Source organism: Amblyomma maculatum, chromosome 9 (assembly GCF_055883805.1).
Source record: "Amblyomma maculatum isolate TAMU_Amacu chromosome 9, ASM5588380v1, whole genome shotgun sequence".
Classification (NCBI taxonomy): domain Eukaryota; kingdom Metazoa; phylum Arthropoda; class Arachnida; order Ixodida; family Ixodidae; genus Amblyomma; species Amblyomma maculatum.
Window position 1 is genome coordinate 56,879,362 of NC_139352.1, and position 21,819 is coordinate 56,901,180.

A 21,819-nucleotide genomic window follows, 5' to 3' on the forward strand; every position below is an offset into this window, starting at 1 on the left:
AAAACATTTATTTTTAATTTATTGCTCTTTCATTGACGTGTTTCTAAATTTAAAGCGTTTTAAAAGCCTGATATTTGGTTATTTATTGACACAAGAACATTCCACGACAAATGTGAGTGTATAGAATTATAACTTAGCCTTAAAGCAATGAAGAGTCACAAAATGAACATATGAGGACCTCATATAATTTGCGTAATCAATCATTTTGGAAGGCTGGAATGTTCTTCAAGTAGTCTTGGCTCGTTCCTTATATTTAAAATGTCATTACCTTGGGATTGCAACACATAAATGCATAAAAAGACACCATTAAAGGGAGGAGAAATGTGCATAAAAAATCAGACTTCTGCATGTTTCATGTTCCCTCATATAACACTCAAAGGCTTGCAGCCATACATTCAAATTCCGGGAGGCTTTCTCATTTAGAATGAGAGCACGCCTGATTATGGTGAAGGATGATTTTCTTCTTTCACGTACGCGCACATATTCACGCACAGAGACGACAACGACAGAGAAGAAGCTGCTCTGCTGGCCAGCGCTCTGTTCCGGGGCAGCTCGAATGGGTGAGTCGATTGTTTTCCTTCCACAAACCCTTTGGCAATCGCCCATCGCTTAAATTATGCACACAAGACCACGTACACTGTGCAGATACTTGCAAAAATACCCATCATAATAGCTTATTGCTGGAGGGTTGACGTGGACAAGTGCGACCATTTCACGTGGCAGGAACAACACGGGGTGGGGGAGGGGGGAATGCAGAGTGCTTCCTATTTGCGAGACGGTTCACTGCACCAATACTAGGGCCCCGTGGAAGCTTTAGAGGTTAAAAACTTGAATTTACAACTAAACGTGTGTCATGACTAACATTTATTCGTTCTGGATGTTGAATATAGTGATTCATATCGAGTATGATAGTGCTGTATATAGCAAATTTCATTGATTTAAGGGAGTAGGGGGGGGGGGGGGTAGGAAGAGGGATTTCTGCGAGTTTTTTTGTCGGCTTTTCGTTCGAAGCTAATATGAAAAACTTAGACGTTTTCTACTTCACAAGTTATATCCATCACCGGGATGCGTCGGTCTTCGCTTTAACCCCCCCACACCATGCCATACTTCTTTATCTGGACATGCGGAAGCTCCGTGCAACATAAGCTTGTTCAAAAAGACTACCAGCTGAAAATTCGCACAAGACGTAGAACAAAGTGAACAGTTCTTAGGCGTAGGCATATGTTTGTAAAGTTTCAAGACCACCAAAGAATACTGTTCGAAGCACTGATATATTTTTCTTTAATTAACATGGCGACATCCACAAACCAGACACCAATTCCCCCTTTGTTTATAAAACAGAAAATCGAGTTGGCTTGCAAATTCTGCACCTGTGCCGATATGGCCAAGAAGGAAGGAAAGTTTTTTTGAAATTCGTTTAACCCCGCCGCGGTGGTACAGTGGTTAGTGTGCTCGACTACTGTTCACAAGGATGAGGGATCGAATCTCGGCCATGTCGGCCGGTTTTTGGTGGAAGCGAAAAGCAAACCGTCCGTGTGCTGTGGGTTGTCAGTAGACGTTAAAACCCCAGGTGGTCGATAGCCCCGGAGCCTTGCACTACGGCGTCTCTCATAGCCTGAGTCGCTTTGGGACGATACACTCCATAAACCAAACGAAACCAGACCACAAAATTGGTTTATAGGAAAGGACAGGCGCAGTATCTGTTGCACATCCGACCCCTAAACCGTGCCGTAAGGGAAGGAAGGAAGGTGGGAGAGGAAGAAGAGAGAAAGAGGTGACGTAGAGAAGAGCTGCGCAATAATTCGAACCTCCCCATCGCGGGGATCTACATTGACAACGTACTTAATTTATATTTGCACTACACGTGAAAACAGCGTGGAGGGGTCGGCAAAACTGTACATTTTCGTGCTTTCCTACGTAAATCTTTATAATATGACATATGATTAATTGACAAAGAAATTTTAAAATGTTTTTCTTTTCATTGAGAAAGCCTGGTAGTTAGAGTATATGTGATTATGCAATCAATTTGGCATTTGCACTTTTCTATTTTATGACAAAGATCCCTCACTCCATGGCATTCTCCAGAGCTCTTTGATCATACGTGTTAAAGGAAACTGCTTCAGAAATGATAAGTATCAATGTAGCGAATGTAGCTTTAGTATGTACTTTTCAGATGATCTCAGACTGTGGCGCTATCCAAAGACGGCCATTAAATGCTATCTTTCATTGCTAGCAATACCAGGCGAGGGGTGGTTTTTCTTTGTTTTACCTCTTTCATAATTAAGCTGTTAGATTTACGAGTTTCCGGTGCTACAAGATACATCTTGCACACAGTTCATTTTAGCAACCACTATTTTTGCTCCGATCCGTAAACACTGAATTTTGGCGAACTCGGGCCGCCTTTCTTTATGCATGGGCCCTATGGTAGTAATTTGGCAATTGAAAACACTGAGGAGCTATGCACACTATACGTCACGCGCCTCGCGCTTGTACACACGCTCGTGTGCGGCTGTTTATCTGCTCATACGCGCGCTATACGCGAGGGAGTGCAAGCGCGAGGAGCAGATCTTCACCCGGCAGATACTGGTGCAGCACCGTAAGTGGCTTACAGGCTTACGCGAATCCAATGATAATAATGGCACAGCATAAACTATTCAGAATGTGACCTCATTTCTAGACCTTCCAAGGCGTGCCTAAATGACGATAATTATTTTTACCACAATTTCTTACCTTTATATCATTAGGTGAAGAGGAAGAAGAGGAGGAGGTCATCACTGAAGAAGACGAAGAATGTAAGACACTGCATTGAGTGGGGCTTTGGCTTCTCTTCTGAGCCTGGTCAGTTTTAATGAATGCTGACACATTCTTTGCTGCTTCTTAACTGACAAAAAACACTAACAGTTAATTCCATTAGTAACGGCACGTGTGGCAATTCCAAGGTGCTACATTGCATCTTTTCTCTTGCAGCGAAGGCCGTAGTTAGGTAAGTGTTCGATGTAAATTCTATTCCGCCATATTAGTGCAATGCTACAGTTACAGCGATACCTCACTTTACGCTACCGGGTGTGACTGGCATGTCACAGTGTATTTCGTTTTGTTTCCTTATTCCGAAGACACTTTTTACCCCTCCGATGCAAAAAAAGTCTATTGACAATTCCTCGTATGGTAGGAACTCTTTGGCGGCGTTTTTTTATCGGTGACACTGAACAGCTGCACTTTCTGTCACTGCTAACACTTTTTTCATGTAACCTGTTCTGTTCTGCTGGCATTGCCTTCTATGTTAGTATATTTTCAGTCCGTGTGCATCTTTAAGTAACTCTACCTGTCGAAACCGACAGCCTTGAAGGGAAATGACATTGATAAGTTAAGATTAGAATAATGGTTATTTTGAATTGTATACTGCTTTCTATGTGAGGCGAAACGTTAATGCAACTTACATAACACTTTCTATAAAATTATTCTAGAAATACAGTGCTCAATCTGAACAGCGCATTCGCTGTTGTGCTCATTAAAAACAGTTTTGTTTCACTTTTTGACGCAATAGGAAAGGACGTTATTCTGTAGAGCAACGGAGCAAAAGAAAGCGCGTAACACGGCACACTGAAAGCAGTTCGAATTTCGCATCGTAGTCTCTGCAACACTGTCGTATCCACCGAGATTTCGGCACATCTAAAGTGCGTAGTTTCGTTTTCAAGCGGAAACGACACATATTCGTGCGATGAAGCGCTTTAGAAAACGAGCGTTTGTTCGCGTCAGAAATTCTCATGTCATTTTCCTGTCCATGGCTTAGAACTTCCTGTTGGCATTAACTACCCAACCATATGAACTAAAATTTAATTATCAAATCTTAGCTTCTCAGCTGGAGAAATTCTCATGTCATTTTCCTGTCCATGGCTTCGAACTTCCTGTTGGTATTAACTACACAAACATATAAACTAAACGTTAATTATCAAATATTAACTTCTAAGCTGCGTAATTAGAATTTTGAGTGAATTGCGTCCGCCACAGCAGAGTTTGCTCCTAAAAGTTTGTATTTTCAACTAACTATTTTTTAAATATTTTCAATAACATTCACTGAAACACCCGGCACTGAGGAACGTCAGGGTTTCACAGCTAGAGTTTTATCATAAATTGACGTAATCTACGCGTCATTTCGAAGGAAATAAAGAATTCAGTGCCAGTTCATCTGCTTAGAAGTTTAACAGAGATATGTGCGACAAGAGGTTCCATTGTATTCCCGTAAATGCCAATTCTCATTCAGCTTCTAACTTCTGAATATATTTTACAAAATCTGTAACTGCAACACGAGTATCGCCAAATGAACACGTGCACTCAACGACAATCGCAGGTCTCGCCCAGGGTCGCTGGGCTGCCCCATCGCTCTCGGCTGTACCGTGCTAATCTGCCTTGCCGCCGCCGTTATCGTTTTCCTGATTATGCCTCGATCAGGTGCGTACCGACACTTAACTATCCAATGCCGTGATCGCTGTCGAACAGACCGTTCATCATGTATGTATCTTCTAACGCGATGGCGTTAGAGGCTTCGCTCACCAGAAAAACCGGTGTCGGCGTAGTGAGCGAAAGGTCACGAGCATGGATCTGACAGGTTGTATATAGATGACATGGTCAGGAACAGAAATAAATCGTAGGCACTACTTGGACGATTTGACAAAAAGCTATCAATTCGGGCCTATCAAATCAGGTGTCAGAGTGGGAGAAACCACTCTTCAAGGACCCTCGCACGAGTCTGACATGCTACCGTTAGGTCATGCAGACAGATTCGTACACTGTAAGAAAATAAATTACACCCTTTCCGTGTGTGTAGAAAACACCCTCCATAAAGGGTGCATTTGAATACTGATGCGCCGATTTAATGAGTGCAGCAAGCAGCGCTGCACCCATTTAGTATGCTATATCGGTATCTAAATGAGCCCTCTTTTTTTTAGAGCGTTCTTGAAGAGTTATAGACACGAATAGCACCTTTAAGATGAGATTTTGAATACAATGTGCGGTTTGGGTAAAGCGGGACTCTATATATCTACATCGAGTTGTCTTTCACGTCAAGTGGTGGCTTCCGACTGTCTGTTATTGAGGTGAGTTAATAGAAGCACAAGTTAAAGAATCAGTGAACAAGAGAGTGACTATGTGCATGTGCGCAACCCGGGTCTGCAAGAATCGTAAATGGGATACACTAACGTGGTCGCGATATGCCCTAAAAGGCGAACCTTAGGTGTCACCCCCACTTCTTCAGCATCCTGCAGCACTCAATACAGTACACAATATATTCTTCCTAAGACGTAGATACCTACTGTTTTTATTTCTTGAAGGTGCCGTTAGCCGCCTACATTTGTCTCGTTCGCGCGTGTCGAATAATTTCGGCAACTAGGTTGCGCAATCATTGCCACTTTAAAATGGCCGTACTTAGCGCGCTGCGTTTGCAAATTCGATGGAAGAGTAGGTCTTCCACATCTCTCGATACCCCTCTATTAGCCGCAATAACAAAATACTGGAATCGGCGTGAGAGAGAAGAACGTGGCCTCGTAGCCAGGTTTCCGTAAAAAAAAAAAAAGTCTAAATGAAACTTGGGTAAAGAGCATTTAGAAACAGTGAAGAAATCTCTATTTTATTCTAGATTTGTTCACTTTATTGTTTAATGTTCTAGCCTAACATTTGAGGAATAGTGCTCCTTTTATGGCACCCGACTGTCTACATGACGTTTGTCCTGATGGGCACGAGGACCCAAGTGAGAGCAATTTTATCACGAAATATGTTTCCTTTATCCATGGTGGCGCCTACTGCTTAGCGATATGATAATTTGATGAAGAGCATTGTTTATCCAGCACAAATGGGTCAAGTTGACGAAGCGAATGAAGTAATTAAGATGATTTCTTCTCCTACTCTCCAGAACATAAACGTGAAGCCATCAAGAGATGTGCAGTTTTTATTTATGGCTTATTGCCTTCACGGCAGTGAGGTTTTCGGTGCTAATGCCTTATTTTACAGGCTCTACGTTAAGTACGAAGTTTTTCCCATGAATGTTCTACCTCATAGTGGCATTTCTCGGTGGGATAACGTAACGCGAACTCGACAGGTAGTTAATAAGGGAGCATTCTGAATACATGTTTGGCCCACTTACTGTCTTCATATTTTCAGCGAAGGCTTCGTTCTTGAAATCTTCGGCGCTGAGGTTGTCGGCGTAATGGGTGAAATGCCAACTAGCATGCCCCCTGACGGGCGATATGAATTAGGGACATCACGTGACGCCATAACATGACTGAGTGGTAGGTGCTGCCAACTCCAGTAGATGCACTGTGGGTGGTACAGCGCGAAGACGCGAAGTAAGAAGAGAAACTTGGTTAAACGGGCCTTTGTATCTTTCGTGGGTGGTCTTTCACCATGATGTGACAGCTTAAGTGTTTGTTAACGCGTACGTGCAGGATAACAGAGGAATAATGTCTGGACGAAGATATTGATTGGTATTTCGTTTTTACATGGCGCTGCTCACAGACAAAGGGACTAGTGATTAACTGAGCAGTAAACTGCACGTGTAGAGTCGTCCACTTTTAGGGTGAACACGCGTGCACGTGGTGGCTGCACTCTTCAAAGCGCCATTGCGCCTGAAGCGGCCATGCAGAAGCTAAGTTTCAGGCCATGCGAAGCACCACCTTCAGGTCCCTCGATGCTGGCTCGACTTCGCTTCGACATGCTACTGTACTGGACGCAAAAGCGCTCCAAAGAGAGCGACCACCTCTTCGCGTGTTCACTCTTATAAGCGTGGACGACCCTGTACACGATTCAGGAACTCCAAAAGGAGCTGGCAAGTGGCAGCTATTAAAGCTGTCGCGACATGCCCTTTAAGGCGGAGCTCAAGTGTCCTCCTTATATTTGATTGCGTGCGATGCTTATTATTTTTTCCTGAAACGAGCTAAACTGTGCTTAGCAAGAACAAATTCGAAGCAGACATTTCGCGCCTTCTCCTCTGTTCACCCTTTTCTTTCTTACACAGCATCTCGGCTTTTAGCTGGGGCCCTACATGGCGAAAGTGGTGGAGAAGGAGGTGGGGGAGGAGGAGATGCTAGTGGAGGAGGTGCGACAAACAAGCGTGGGCAAAGCGCTAGCTCGGGCACCACTCGCACAGCTACCACTCGAGCGCCCGGCAAGCCGACAACTGCCGCACCCTACGCCGAATACAGTAAGTGTCCAGATAATTTTTATTAAGCCAGATATCTCCGGAACTGTGCAATATTCGGGACTGTCAATATCAACCTCCCGCCTACACCACAACAGCGCCTTGATAGAAGTACAGGAGGAAGGAAGAAGATATGCTCGCCGTAATGGAGGGCTCAGAATAAATTTAGACAAACTGGAGTTAATAAACCTACCCTGACATCGAACAGCACACTGGCGTTTTAAGCATTTCAACTCCATCGAAATGCGTCCACGGTGACTGCTACTTAACGGCACTGTGCACGGCCTGTGTACAAGATGCGACGAGACGCATACCATGGGGCCGAGTTACGAAACGTTATAAACAAAAAGCCATTCCCAAACGATTTCATGAGCCCCTCTTCTATTCTTTGGCCACAACCGGTGAGCGTAACGGCCAATAGAAGCAGGGCTAATGGAACGCTTCAAGGCCGATTTTGTAATCAGATCGCTCCGTAATTCGGCCCTAGATTAATAATGACGTTGCTCGTAATGGTCTATCCCTTTCCTTCTTCCAAGCCATATACAAGGTGTCAGCAAATTTTAGAGCGCTACAGCGGACTATAGGGGAGGGTGGCTGCTCCTGGCCTTGATGGGGCTGGGACAGGTAGGTCAACGCCGCTTGCAACGGGGGCTAGCCTGGTACCGAATGCTTATCTGTTGTAGGCCCTCATTGCACCCGCCACCGCTTCGGTGGTGGACAACAGCTGTTGCGGCGCGTGTCTTTCTCTCCCTCTTCTTTTTCTTTCTTCTCTATTTTCTCTTCAGTGCGCACGCGGCAGTGGAGGTGACTCAGCTACAGAGCCAGTAGCAGGTCCGTAGATTATCTTTTATGCGAAGCATACTAGCCGCACAACCGAGCTCTTCCTTGCTGCGCCGCACGCGGCCGCGTAGCTACCACTTGACCTACATCCGCGCACCACGTGATATGACGTCACAACAGCTGTGAAAGCTGGGGCTCAACTCGTGCGCTCGCTTGCGGACGCGCAGCCTCCGCCGGCGGCCTAACTCCCGCTCCTACCGCTAGGAGATACTGACGTCACGTAATTGTATAAACGGCGACGCACTCGTTGAGTCAGTTGAGCAGCGAGATGTCGGCCAGGGAGAGGGCGGCTCGTCAGACCGCAAAGCGCAAGTTACAAACAGCCACGGAAACGGGAGAAGAACGAGAAGTACTGCTTGCCAAGCGACGTGCACAGTATGCAGCTAGACGACAGCGTTCGACAACCGATGCCGAGGTGAAGGATGAAGCTTCGAGTACTTCTACTCGGTTCGAGCGGCGAAATGCTACCAAACGGAAAATGCGTGCTGAAAACTGATCATCATAGTGTGTTTATTGGTTTGAGAAAAATAAAGGAAGAAGCAGAGTAACACATGAGTTGTTCTTGTCCATGAAATGGCTAACCAGGTATAGCCAGGTAGTGTCTTGTCTATGAATGGCTAACCAGGTATAGCCAGGTAATGTTTACTTTTTAGGCTAGTATGCTTCGCATCCTAGGCTTAACCATAAGCTAAGCCAGACCAATTTTTTCGTCTTCCTACAGCCACAACAACAACAACAATGAGCTCCACAGCGTGTTCCCTACCTCGCAGCTACTCTTAACGTAGGCGCAGACAGCTCTGTGTGGGTTGAGCATTCCTTGCTACTTTTGGACCCGGCCACTGCCCAGCAAGGACAGATGTGTCTACTCATCCCATGAAAGAGAGAGACAGAGAAACCTTTATTGTGCATGAGGATGAGCCATGAGCAGTGACTTTCAATCGCACAGCACACGGACGCCTCTTCGTTTCGCCTCCATTCAACCGCAGCGGCTGCGTTTCGATGGAGGCGAAACTAAGAGGCGTCCGTTACTGCTGCCACGGTTAGCGCTCCCTTTCCCACCGCGGCGGAGGAAACTGCGATCGCGCTGGCCAGTAGCAGGCCCGTGCATTTTCGTTTTCTTCTCCCTACAGCCACAACAACAACAACATCGCCGACCGGCATACATGCACAGTCCTTAGCGACTCTAAACGTACGTTTCAAAATTATTCGAAAGCCTTATCTGCCCAACCGCCGCACGCATACTCCGCGGCCGCACTCTCGATCACAAAATCCACTTAGTCTGGGTAACCGCCCACGCGGGGAACGAAGGGGTCGACCGCCTAGCCCGAGGTCTAACAAACCGGGCGGGCGGCTCCGCGGATCCAGAGGCCTTACCGAGGCCCCCTTGACGTTTTGCCGAAATCACTAACCTACACCGAGAGACGAGACGACGCTACCTGCCTCCCCATCCTGACCTTGACAGAGCGCAGGCCACCATGCATCGTAAAACCAAGGACGCGGGATCGAATCCTGGCCTCGGCGGCCGCTTTTCTGTGGACGCGACAAGCAAGGCGCCCGTGTGCTGTGCGATGTCAGTGCACGTTAAAGAACCCCGGGTGGTAGAAATTTTTTGGGACGTTAAACTCCACAAACCACAAACCACCATAAACTGAAAGTTCTATTGTCAGCTATTCGACACTGGCACTGATTGCGGACGGAAAATACGACCCTATTTTCCCCAATTGCGACTGTTCAGTAACGGCCACATTGGCACGCATCCTTTGAGGATATAGGGAAAGACCACCCCTCGTACTTTACCGCCAGCTCTGCCCTGATGGGGCTGGTGCAGGTGGGTCACCGCTGCTTGCGGCGGGGGGCTGGCCTGGCACCAATTTTTATCTGTTGTAGGCCGTCATTGCACACGCCACCGCTGGTGGTGGACAACGGCTGTTGTTGCGGCGCGCGTCTTTCTTTCCCTCTTGCTTTTCATCCCTGTATTCTCTCCTATCTGCACGAGGCAGCGGAGGTGGCTCAGCTACATAGCCAGTAGAAGGCCCGTGCATTTTCTTTTTTTTCTTCCTACAGCCACAACACACCGCCAGCTCCCTCCGAGGGGAGCTGGGACCAAATTCTTACGTGCTCAGACAAGAAGACGCAGCGGGCGCTTGTCTCGTGGGCCCAGAGCGTCGCCCCCACCTGGGGGCCACGCCAGGCCGACATGCCTTAATGATTACTCTTTTGGCAATAAAAGTTGTTTCTCTTTCTGTCTCTCTGTGCTGTGCGATGCTAGCGCACGAAAGATCCCTGCCCTGCCGGGGTGGTGCAGTGGTAAGACGCCCGGCTACTGTGCCGGAGTTTCGATGGAGGCGAAATGAAGAGGCGTCCGTGTGCTGTGCGATGTCAGCGCACGTTAATGATTTCCAGGTGGTCGAAATTACTCCGTAGCCCACCACTACGGCTCCTCTTTCTCTCTTTCCAATTTCACTCCCACCTTTCTCTCTTCCCATAGGCGTGGTTGAGGTGTCCACAGAAAACAAGTGAGACAGTTACCGCGCCTTTCCCTTCCCGTGAACCAATTATAAACAATGCAGTGTTATTTTTGTCTTCTATCGGCTAGCTGCGTATTAGCGGGCTGCTGTCGGCTTTGGATAGCTTCCCTACTAGGAGGTGCTATGTCAGTCGCATAGAGTAAGGGCTTCATTCAAAAGTTCTCACAAAGGAGGCAACGTATAAATCATCGTCGAGGGCTCACTAGCGAGAAGATGCACATGTTGTGCAAAAGCCGTTGCGCCCTCCTGAGCGTTCGTGTCCGTAGCAATGACAGGGTGTGTGCGAACGTCGAGGTAAATGTGCACGAGCTCCAAGCTACCCGGAAAAGGCGGCATTGTTCTCAAGTACGCGCTCGCCAAGTTGATGCCACTTATTGGACCTTGGTCCCGACGTGGTAGCATTGTGGGTGGGGCGATCGACTGCTGTCCTCAAAAATGCGGGATCGAATGCCGGCCGCTGTATCCGCTTTTCAAAGATATAACCAGAAAGCACGGCTCCCGTGTACTGTGCGATGTTAGTGCACGTTAAAGAAACCCAGATGGTAGAAATTTCCGAATCCTTCCACAACGGCGTCTCTCATCGTCTTAGTTCTATTTGGACGTTCCAACCCAATGTATTACAGACATTGGTACCTTCAAGCTACTCATGTGTTGTTGTTGTGGCTGTAGGAAGAAGGAAACGAAAATGCACGGGCCTGCTACTGGCTCTGTAGCTGAGCCACCTCCGCTGCCTCGTGCAGATAGAAGAGAATATAGAGAAGAAAGAAAAGCAAGAGGGAAAGAAAGACGCGCGCCGCAACAACAGCCGTCGTCCACTACCAGCGGTGGCGTGTGCAATGACGGCCTACAACAGATAAAAATTCGGTGCCAGGCCAGCCCACGCGCAAGCAGCGGTGACCCACCTGCACCAGCCCCATCAGGGCAGAGCTGCTACTCATGTGCATATAATAGGGGTGCCTATGCATAATAAGCGCTCCGTGCGGGCTAGATAAATTATAAACACAAGAAGAATAAATATGAAATAGTTATCAAAAGCAAGAATTGAGCAAGAGAAATTGTATGGCAATTTCAAATTCGCTATAATTGTATCGCGAATTTGAAATTACCATACAATTTCTCTCATTTCTGCGACACTCTTCCTTCTTTATTCTCTAACCATAGAAGGAAGGTAAAAAAAGTAGCGACGCATGCGTGAACAGTTAAGATTTATGTCGTTGCGGTGCGAAGACTTGCTTTGAGCAGCTGCAGTGGCTTCAGCGGCCACAACGACAAGGTTTTGATCAGCCTTAATTTTTTAGGGGCAGAGGCATAATAGCCCAGCTTCTGACCAATGACGTCACGGTGGAGAGTCTCGTGACAGGCAAACAGAAAGTGCGAGAAGACCTCTGCTAACCTTCACCTCGGAAGGCATTTGCATGCTCTACGGGTTAGTGATAACATATATGGATTAGAGTTCAACGAAATTTTCATTCCAGTTAAAAGGCAGAGCTCCTTGAAATGAAGCATGAGAAAAATGACATAATAAAGGGCACTTATTGCTGTTGTTCAGTCATTTTTGGTGGGTAAAAATGACCATAGGGGGGCGCATGTTCTTTGACAGCTACTGTAGGCTTGGCATTGTTGGGTCTGGGAGTACACTTCAGTATTGTGCTGCAAAAGAGGTTAATCTGTGCTGAAAATCATAATATTATTACCTCCATACGGGATAAATGGCGTATTTCCAAAAATAATTGCTGTTACTTTCCGCTGTTCAAAGAATTCACTAAGTCGCACGTGAAAGCATCTGCAGGGGGCCTATATTTCCACATTATTTACACTAGGTGTGACACGCGCGCAATTAAAGACAGTAAATGGCTAATGTTTATCAATCACATTTTTCCAGCCGCATTTCGGGCTACACGTCCACATACGTACGCTACAATCACAGTAAGGCGTCCAAGCTAGTTATGCATTTTACTTTATCATAAGCAGTGATAAGCACAAAATCTCGGCAATTTTATTCTTGTGTAATACAGGTGACATTCTGCCAATAATTCCGCTCTTCTTGATTGAAAATATTTTAGTAAATCCTTTTCATGTCATCCTAATCGTCGAATTAGCACGAGAGTGCATTTTGTGGACGCTTGAGGAGTGGTAAAGTAAGTGGCGACATGGCAGTGAGGGTGATTAGATAAAGTTGCGCTTGTGATATCACGCGAAAGCTATTTAAATTCTTCGCGGCAATTACTGGCATGAACTTTGTCCTCCTGGCACCGGAATTCGGTGATCAATCGATTTGGCCCAGTGTTTTGTTTTTTTTTCAGTACTGAGGCGCTACAGTACCAGCGCTGTTTTATTTGCCCGAGCAAAAACATCGTTTCGCTGCCAACGTAGCGATTCACTGAAAGGCTTTGCAGGTAGACAAGAATAAAAAAAAAAAAAAGGACTAAATTTCTAAACATCGCACGCGTGCAACCTTCACTTGTGCGCAGGAGAACTTTCGAATTGAAGCGTCTGTAAACAGGAGAAGCGAGACATTGTTGCTTTGTTAGCGCGTTTATATTACCTCATAAATAGCGTGTGCATAGTCAAACCTCATTACATTTTTGGCATAGAAGCCATATAGGTCACGGTGCGGTTTAGCTTCAGTCGATAAGGTACCGAGTTGTAAAATCGTAAATGTTATCAAATTGAAAATAGAAATCCGTTGATAGACGAACAAAGAAGTACATTACCAAACCTCGCAAATACATTTCTTTGCCCACGTTTTGTCCTCCACAACCCCACGCTGTCTGCTCTGCATACACAACTGCATTTTTTAAAACTCACTGTCTTTGTTGTGCTTGCCTCCTAGAAAAGACATCACAGACAACCTCAGCACAAGCGGCTGCAAGGGGTGAGTAATGATGTTCCACAACGATTTGTAACTGGCGGTCAGCGATTCTGAAATTATGTAAACGTGTATTTAATTTAGGACTGCGTTTTATTGCTAATCAATTTGTAGAACCCGACGCTTACTGAAATTAATGAAAGCACAGAAGAACGTTCTTCTAAATGGAGCCATTAGTCAGGGTGGGTATTAGCCGTGTGACTATTTAGGTCAAATATATCCTTATAAAAAGTAAAAAGAGAGACAGGCACGTGCTAGGCGGGGAGGGGGGGGGGGAGCGGGGTCGAAAGGACTCACGTTCGAGACGTTCGCATACCCCCACTGCGCCCTACAAACTGAGATACGATGGCTGCTGTCCCGTTTTCTACCTTCAGATGTTCCTATGGTGCTCCCATGTAGAGGAAACTTGAGGTCCTTCACCTATGTCACACATCGAACCTATAAGTGGACGAAGAACGCGCTGTCATACCTCATGCACCACGTTGAACGCGATCGAAAGGGGATCACGGCACTTGCTCCAGATAACGCCTTGACATACATGTATTCTCCATTGCAACATGGAGAAGGCCACATTTAAAAAAAGGCAACATCGTAAGCGTTTTAAAACGAGCGCGCATTGTTGTGTGCATGAACAAAGCACCTTAAAGGACAACTGTTTCCATATTTCGGATATGAATGATGTGTGCACAGACAGAAAAGAAAAGCTGATATTCGAATCCTCAGTTAAAATTTATATGTATATGAGGCATATCAAGATATCCTTCCCCATATTCTGTTTTCTTAATTTGTTCTTCGCTCCTTCGTGACGTTTTATACGGGACTTCAGACATGAATAATTTTGTTAAATGCATGGAAGAATATATATTAGTCTGTGCTTACTGTGCTGCAGGAAAGTTGACAACCACTACACGGCCAGCGACAATACATTGTGAGTTTGGTTTTGTTATTAACCGTTAATCATTGCGGGTGTCAAAATCCTGTGCCTTGAGTCTTGGGTCGGGCTTTCAGGGTTGCTTTTCTTCAAAAAGTTTGCATTGGTAGTTTTTTTTTTAAAGAAAAATGGCAATGCCTTTATGTTCGCTTGCTTCTAAACTGCCGAAAAGATTTAAGTGATCATTGCGCATGTGGTGAGTACGAACACGTTACTACTCAATTTTGTGTACATTTTATTGTATATAGTTGTACACACAGCAGTCGAGGTGCTTGATATTGTAAAATATTCTTTTTTTTTTATTATCGCACACACTTTTCAGTACAGGTTTGATTGACGCCACAGAAAAGAATGGGCAGTTCAACGAACGAGATGAACTTTGTAACGTTCGGGTGGTACCCGCCGTACATTTAAACTTTTTTGAGAGGAAACATCCTCTGCGATCTCGATACCAAGCGGAAATCAATAAATATGCTGCCGTTAGAGAACACTGCAATTAAGCAGGATGATTAAATAGATCGCTCTTTGGGTGAGGTGCGATCACAGTTTTCCCACGTCCTATCATGCGAAACACTATGCGGTCAGAATTTCTAGTAACGAGAGAGCATGAAGATTGTGTATATACAGGGAAATAGTAGGAAGAAAATGAGAAAGTAGTCGCTAGTTTCCTGAAGGGCATCAGCATGGATTAGTGGAAAACTGTACTACCTATAATGACACGTGATGGATAATGTATTTCGCAAAATTTGCAGAACTACATGGAGACCAGAGGCAGCGAAACAACACCTAGTGCCGGGTGGTATTGAGAAATTTATTCGTTGCCGTCTTCATCCGGCGTCTTCTGCGGGCAGCCAGTTGGAGAAATAAGATGCGAAAATTTGTTGGGTTAGATTGTCTCGGGCTGACGCAGTATGGAGTCAGTTCAAGATAACTGGAAGTAACCTGTGTCCTACATTTAACGTAATGGGGTCAGTTCAAGATAACTGGAAGGAATCTCTATCCTACAATTAATGGGACGTTTTAACTGGCCACTTATGATAACGATTTCGTACATGCATGCGGTCTATACGTGTCACGGCTCACGGTGGGTCAGCTCTTGAAATGAGGGAAATGGAAGGGCCGTAATTTTTTTTCAACGTCCTTCAACAGCCCCCCTCTCTGTTTTTTTTTTTTCTATCTCCTTACCAAACGTACCAATTTGAGCTTATTTGTTGCAATGTAACTTACTTTGTTGTTCAGGCAATAATATAAATAATTATTCCTCTCTTAAGCCGTGAAAACAACACGTGGTGCACGAGTAAGAACCACCAAGAGTGCCTTACGAGCTAATGTCACCGAGATCATAACAGCGACAGCCCAGGACCATAATGGCACCACGACCATAACAGCGGCAGACAAGGAGGATACTGCTACTAAGCAAACAACCATGGTAGCCAGGGCTACAATCAAGACCATGGTGACAAGTGAGTAGACATTTTTCCTTCTGGCGCTCTTTCTAGAGCTGAATGGGGGAGCAGTAGAGGACCTTGCACTAAAAGTGCACGCATTGAGCGCGTAACTCAGCACCTAAGTGTGACGTGATTCGGCAAACGACGACGCGGCGAACTTTCTACCTGGCACCACCTGGGTAGTGGTGCCTGAAATGTTATGAAGCAATTTTGCGGTGCAGGATATTACTGGCAGGATCGTATCTTACTGGGACTCTTATTATTTATTACAGCTTTCAGTTTGCTCTTGTAAAAGTAAAATAAATATTGAATAAATGTGGAAAATTTAGTCTCATGCCACTGTTGCTTTCCATATGCGACACCGCGTGCCGCCACCACCGCGCTAGAGATTTATGTGATACATGTAAACGCAGTCGCATTGCATTACCGTGAGGCGCTACGAAATTCGATGCGATTCGCTACATCGCCTTCATGTAAACATGGCTTGCGATGAAGTATAGGTGGGTACACTGAAGATTTTGCCCCACACATGCTCTTTTTGACGCCACAGCGTTAGAGGCCGATTGTAAAAAAATCGACGTTGGATTCAGTGTCGTCGATGTTGTGAGCGAGAAATGACGAGCGCGCCTCTTTCCGAACAGTTGGTCAGGTAACATGGTCGAATTGCCAGGACCTGATAAGAGATGAGGATTGAATTCGGAACCCTTGAATCCTGAGTGTGCTGCCTGCTTTGCGAAAATACCGAATGAAATATACACTCAAGTTTGAAGCCCAATGGCATGTCTGAAATGTACGCCGTGATTCGGTCTTTTTCGAGATGAAGTATTCTGCCGTTCGATGTTGAGAGGCTCTTTTAAATTAATGTATTTCTTTCCTTTATTAAAAAGTCGCCTCATATGTGCAATGTTCCCCATCCATAACTGAAGTTTCGTTGGTACAGTTTATGTCAAAACACTAAGGAATATGTAACCGCCCCACAAGGGCGAACAAATGATCGGATCATGAATTGAAAACGTGATGGGCTGCGATTCCCGAAACGTATATTATGAGCTCGCGCAGTCCACGTCATTACAAAGGATAGGTTGAGACGTTTCTAATAAAGTGTGCCCATACACCCCAACTTATGACATGTTTGATTCATGGATGCACACTTGCTTGACAGCGCGACGTTTTGCGAATAGAGCACGAATGTGCATGGTACAAGCCATAAAGTAAATTCTGGGTCGAATAATTTTCAGGCGATGATCATAATTCATACGACGAGGAATGTATTATAAATGCACTCATGACGTATGCTTTGGTGTACGTGAAATTGTTAGGTCATCAGTTATATTCAAACAATTTGTTATATCACCGCATTTCGTTATATTCGAGCGTTTTGTTATATCCATGCATGTTCACCATTGTATCCAAGCCTTTGTTATTTTTGAGTATCATTACATCCAAATGTTTCGTTACATTTGTGTTTGTTATATCCGGATATTTCTTGCGTACTGTTTCTTCGATTTACACGACTGTTTAGTTATATCCCCTTTTCACAGCAGATGCTTCAAGACGAAGATGACGCCTTTTTAAGGTGGTATGGAACTTATCGCGAACGCAGTAAACAAAAACTCACTCACTATTTATGTTGTGTCGCACAACGCAGCAACGCGAGATTTTTGACAGTGGTGTTTAGGTATCTGGCGAATTCACATCTGTTTCAATAAGTTTAAGGTTTGCAAAATATCAAGCATGGAGGCCAGCCTCCAACACTTGCCTTCCGTCTGACTTTTCTGCAGATAATCGAAAGACCACAAAGCGAGCCACGACAAAGAAGAGTGAGTATTAGGAGTTTTTTTTTTCTCACGTAAGCAATCGAATCATTGAAGGTGAGCAAATAAGCTAAGACACAAGAGGCGATTTTTATTCATCAACTGCAGGTTATTTGGCTCGTTTTTCATTGCATATCCCTCTCAGCGAATACCTCACTGGTTGACAAATTCGAGTGCAATGTGACGTATCGTTTAAGATATTTATTAACACCTTAATGAGGTCTGTTATTTGATAGCTCGTCCTTGTACTTGGGCCTGTATACTGGGTAGGAAAGAATTTCAGGAAGCGTTCGCAAGTCGTAAGCTTGATTGACTTAGTAGACTGAACGCGCTCACCCCAATTTAGATGTTCGCTGCACAGTGTTCATGTAAGATAGTGTAGCCGTACTCGAGAAATATTCCCTTCAGCATGTCCCGCAGTTCGCAGAGCTGAAAGGCCAAGATTGCTGCGTTTTTATGGACGATTTCTTAAAGCGCCACTTAACTTTTCAGCAACGCCAACAAGGCCGACCACGACTACCACCACGGGTAAGTGGTTGCCCTATAAAGTAGGAGCGCTTTTTGCACGCTTTTTCTTCGTTTTTGTTTAAAAGTTTCCCATTTGTTAGGCGCGATGAACCACATTTCCGCTACAGTACTTGTATCAATACTACTAAATAATGCCCAGGAACAGAGAGAAAAGCAGCATTATAGCATTTTTTTCTTTCTACTCAGCGATGCCGTACAACTCGCTCATATGCACCCTGGGTGCCGATATGACGTTGAGCACGGTATTAGAACTTCCGGAGGATGGTATGTGCGACTTCAGCTTCTACCAGGCTGTAGAAGACAAGCACGCCGCACTGAAAGGGCCCGGTGGACCATATGTGGCCACCTTTAACTTGGTCCTGCAGGCTGCGTCCGAGCACGCAAAGACCGAGTACGGCCTCAGCTTCGACTACGAGTGAGTGCGGTCGGTTGAGTGTTCCTTTACAGCAAGCACAGTATCTTTTGTTCACCAGTTTAAACTTCTCGCCCCTGGCAGTCTTGATCGCGCTTTCTAAAACAGTGATTCCGCATGTCACGGAATGTTGTACGTTATTTTGATAGCAACACTCGTATACTTGTTGAACATGTTTTATACTTTCGAACAAATTTAGACGTTTATTTTTAAGCCATTCACCGCACAGTCATAAATAAAAATGCTTAAAAAGTGACAGTGTGACGACAGATATTAATAGCTTCTCTCCGCTGCTTTTCTATTGCAGCTTCAGAGAAAACACGCACAAGCTCCTTAAAGATCGTGCCACCAGAAAGGTCCTCAACGAGCTCTGGAGTAAAAAGATTTACCACTACGCCTTTATGACATTGAGGTTCTTCGACCTGAACAAGGAAAAGTACAGACGAGTGTTCCATATCCTGTAGGTAAGATTCCGAGCCAGTAGCGATGAACAGCCGTAAAAACGTGTCGAGTACAGAGCTAGTACTGGTATTTGCGACTCTAGCTGCTGTCAGTAGCAATCGAAGTCACCGCTCACCGCATTTCACATAGGTCGGAGGATATTATGACATTAAAGACCGGAGGATCATAACGCGGGGGGTTTAATAAGAGAACGGGCGCTCTTGAGAACGCGTCACATGTCCAAATGCGCTATCCATTTGCTCCCAATTGTTTCGGAGAGGGTAAACAATATGTCGCTGATCTCCCACCTCTGCTCAGAGCTGCGTCCCTCCTGCGGTGAAATGAAACACTGTGAGGCATTTATAAGAATACTTTGAGTGGAGTGCTCTATCTTTCCGAAGAATAGGAAAATTATGCTTTCAATTATGTCCGAAGCTAGAACTGAGTACTAAAGTCTGACAGGAAAACATTGTGATACATTTTTTGCAGTTGTAAGACAAATGTGTAATGTCGTAGGATGCTGTTGCAAACATGTTGAGACGAACAGTGCATTATTTTTATGCGTAGAAAATTATCCTGCGTTCTTACAAAGTAATCAAGTCTGCCACTGAATTTAGCAGTGGCCTACATTTTTCTTTATAATTATTAGTTGGAAATAGGAGTTTCGGTAAAGATGGCCTGCAGATATATTTCTTGTCATGGCGTAATGTTACTCTATGCAAAACAGATTCGTTCATAAACAACTTCGCGTTGAAAGCATGCGCTTGTCTATAACTTTTGGGTATTAGGTACCTTCCAAACAGTGGGTCAAGTTGCTAACACGTAGGTTGCTCTCCTCTCTGGAGAAGAAGGCGTAAATATAAAAATATCTCGCTACCTTTATGTTTTGCCTTCCGGAGCGTTTCATATATTCCAGGATGTCGACAGATCTTCGAGTTCCCATTCCAATGCTTTAATAAACATGTTTGCCGATTGATGGCTTGTAAACAGTTAAATGGTTGTTTTATATAAATAAAATAAAATTATTTGTATTTGTATTTGTATATCAAATATTCTTTTCCAAAGTGGACCGCCACCAAGGTTTCGGTTCTGGCTTCTTGGTATGCTTAATTAATCAGAACTGACCTTAAATTATGCACTGAAAAAACACCAGCGTTCCAGCATGAGCCTATATTACGGATCGGGAACAACAAACTGAAAAAAAAAAAACCATTTCATCAAATCGACAATAAATCTCCAAAGTTAGCGATGATCTCATATTTGTCATATTGAATAAGCTGGACATGCCATCTTGGTCTGTACATTGTATTCATGCAGCTACGCTGTGGTTATTCAAACTAAATCAATTGTGTTAACAAATGGAACAAATGGTGTTGCTATCTCTTTTGCGACTTCCCAGAAGGTGAAAGATGTTCTTCACGGAAGCCGTGTACTAAAGCGCCCGAGTTACTTCATCGTCGGCGAGTCATTCAGCAAGGACGCCTGGCTGTACTACGCATTCAATAACATCAGGTAAGTACGCTGAGTTTCTCCGTTTCTTCTCAGAGTGCTCTAATGGAGCAACGTCATGATTCATATTAATTAGAAGTACTTTAGCACGTCTTCTAATTCTTTTAACAAGAAAAACCTGGCAAAGAAAAAGAAGAACAATGAAAACATCGCCGAGTACCTCTTGTAGCACTCAACAAAAAAAAAAAAGAAAAAAAAACGGCCAAGCAAATCTAGTAAAAACTTTTATTCGTCCTCTTTCGGCATCTAGCCCCCTATGAGCTCAGTGAACCTGCTCTGCTCCAAAGCGACTGCATGGGAAACAACGCCTGCCGGCGTCAAAAAGAGTTTTTCTTGCAGTTATCGATTATAGTGACTGCTTCAGAAGGCGCAGAGGGCAGATGAATGGTTTCTCTGGAGCCAGAAGCAGCAGCGAGATGGTTTGAAAAGAACTGACTTATTGTGACAGCTCCCCTTAGCTGTTTCTTCACGAAACGAAGCGTCGACGTTAATGCGTATTATATGAGAGCCGAATACCCCCGCATTCGCAGCCTGCTAAAAGTACTGCCAATGGAGGTAATCCTTGAGGTGAACGTTGCACACAGTTCAAGGAAAGAGTGCACGTGATGATACGTGCGTACTACGATTGCTCAAGTGGCCCGAGAAGGTCTCACAGAAGACTCATTCATGTCGTTGAAGACATGCATGCATTACAGATATCGCTATCCTTTCATCACTCCAATGGAGGAACAAAACACGTGCTGTTATTGTTTGTGCTATAACCAACAATAAAAAAATTAGAAGGGTTCATAGCTGCTGAACCGAATGTGGAGCAAAAGCTTCTGCGGAACCAGAGTACCCGACTACGAAGCCGACAGCGGAAGCTGCGTTTCGATGGAGGCGAATTGGAGAGGCGTTCGTTGGCTGCGCGATGTCGGTGCACGTTTGAGATAATCAGGTGGTCGAAATTACTTCTTTGTAGGCAGAATCCACTTTCATGCCTTGGGCATGCGATGCCGGTAGACGCTTTCCTGCTCCGCTCGGTCAGCTCTCCGCGGCGGCGCGCGCATGCGTAGTGCGGAAACCACCCTTCTTTCCGCGCCAGCGTGCGGATCTGCTGGGATGCCGCTACCCTGCTGCTCCTCCTCTGTAGCGAGCGCGGCGGCGGAACACCTTTGGAACGGCATAGCTGGTTGTCATGGTTACGGCGCATGCGCAGTAGCGGCTTGTGTCACGCACGGCAGCCTTGGCTCTGCATGGCGTAGTGAAGCTTTCGCCTCAGAAATGCAAGGACATACCTAAGCTGCGGTCAACAGAGAGCTTGAGCGTAG

General features: G+C 45.2%; 1 protein-coding gene across 1 annotated transcript; it reads left to right on the plus strand.

The window, feature by feature from the left end:
• The first annotated feature begins 18,335 nt into the window (after positions 1-18,335).
• On the plus strand, positions 18,336-21,115 carry LOC146179107 (uncharacterized). The gene is made up of 4 exons (XM_084580111.1): positions 18,336-18,562; positions 18,867-19,019; positions 20,318-20,512; positions 21,040-21,115. Exons 1-4 carry the CDS (start codon positions 18,336-18,338, stop codon positions 21,113-21,115), a joined length of 651 nt encoding a protein of 216 aa, XP_084436237.1.
• Positions 21,116-21,819: the final 704 nt, after the last annotated feature.

Coding starts and splice junctions, on each gene's coding strand:
- LOC146179107 (XM_084580111.1), top strand. CDS start 18,336: ATGCCGTACAACTCGCTCATATGCACCCTGGGTGCCGATATGACGTTG. Junction 19,020..20,317: donor AGACGAGTGTTCCATATCCT/GTAGGTAAGATT, acceptor GTATTCATGCAG/CTACGCTGTGGTTATTCAAA. Junction 20,513..21,039: donor TACGCATTCAATAACATCAG/GTAAGTACGCTG, acceptor CCGCATTCGCAG/CCTGCTAAAAGTACTGCCAA.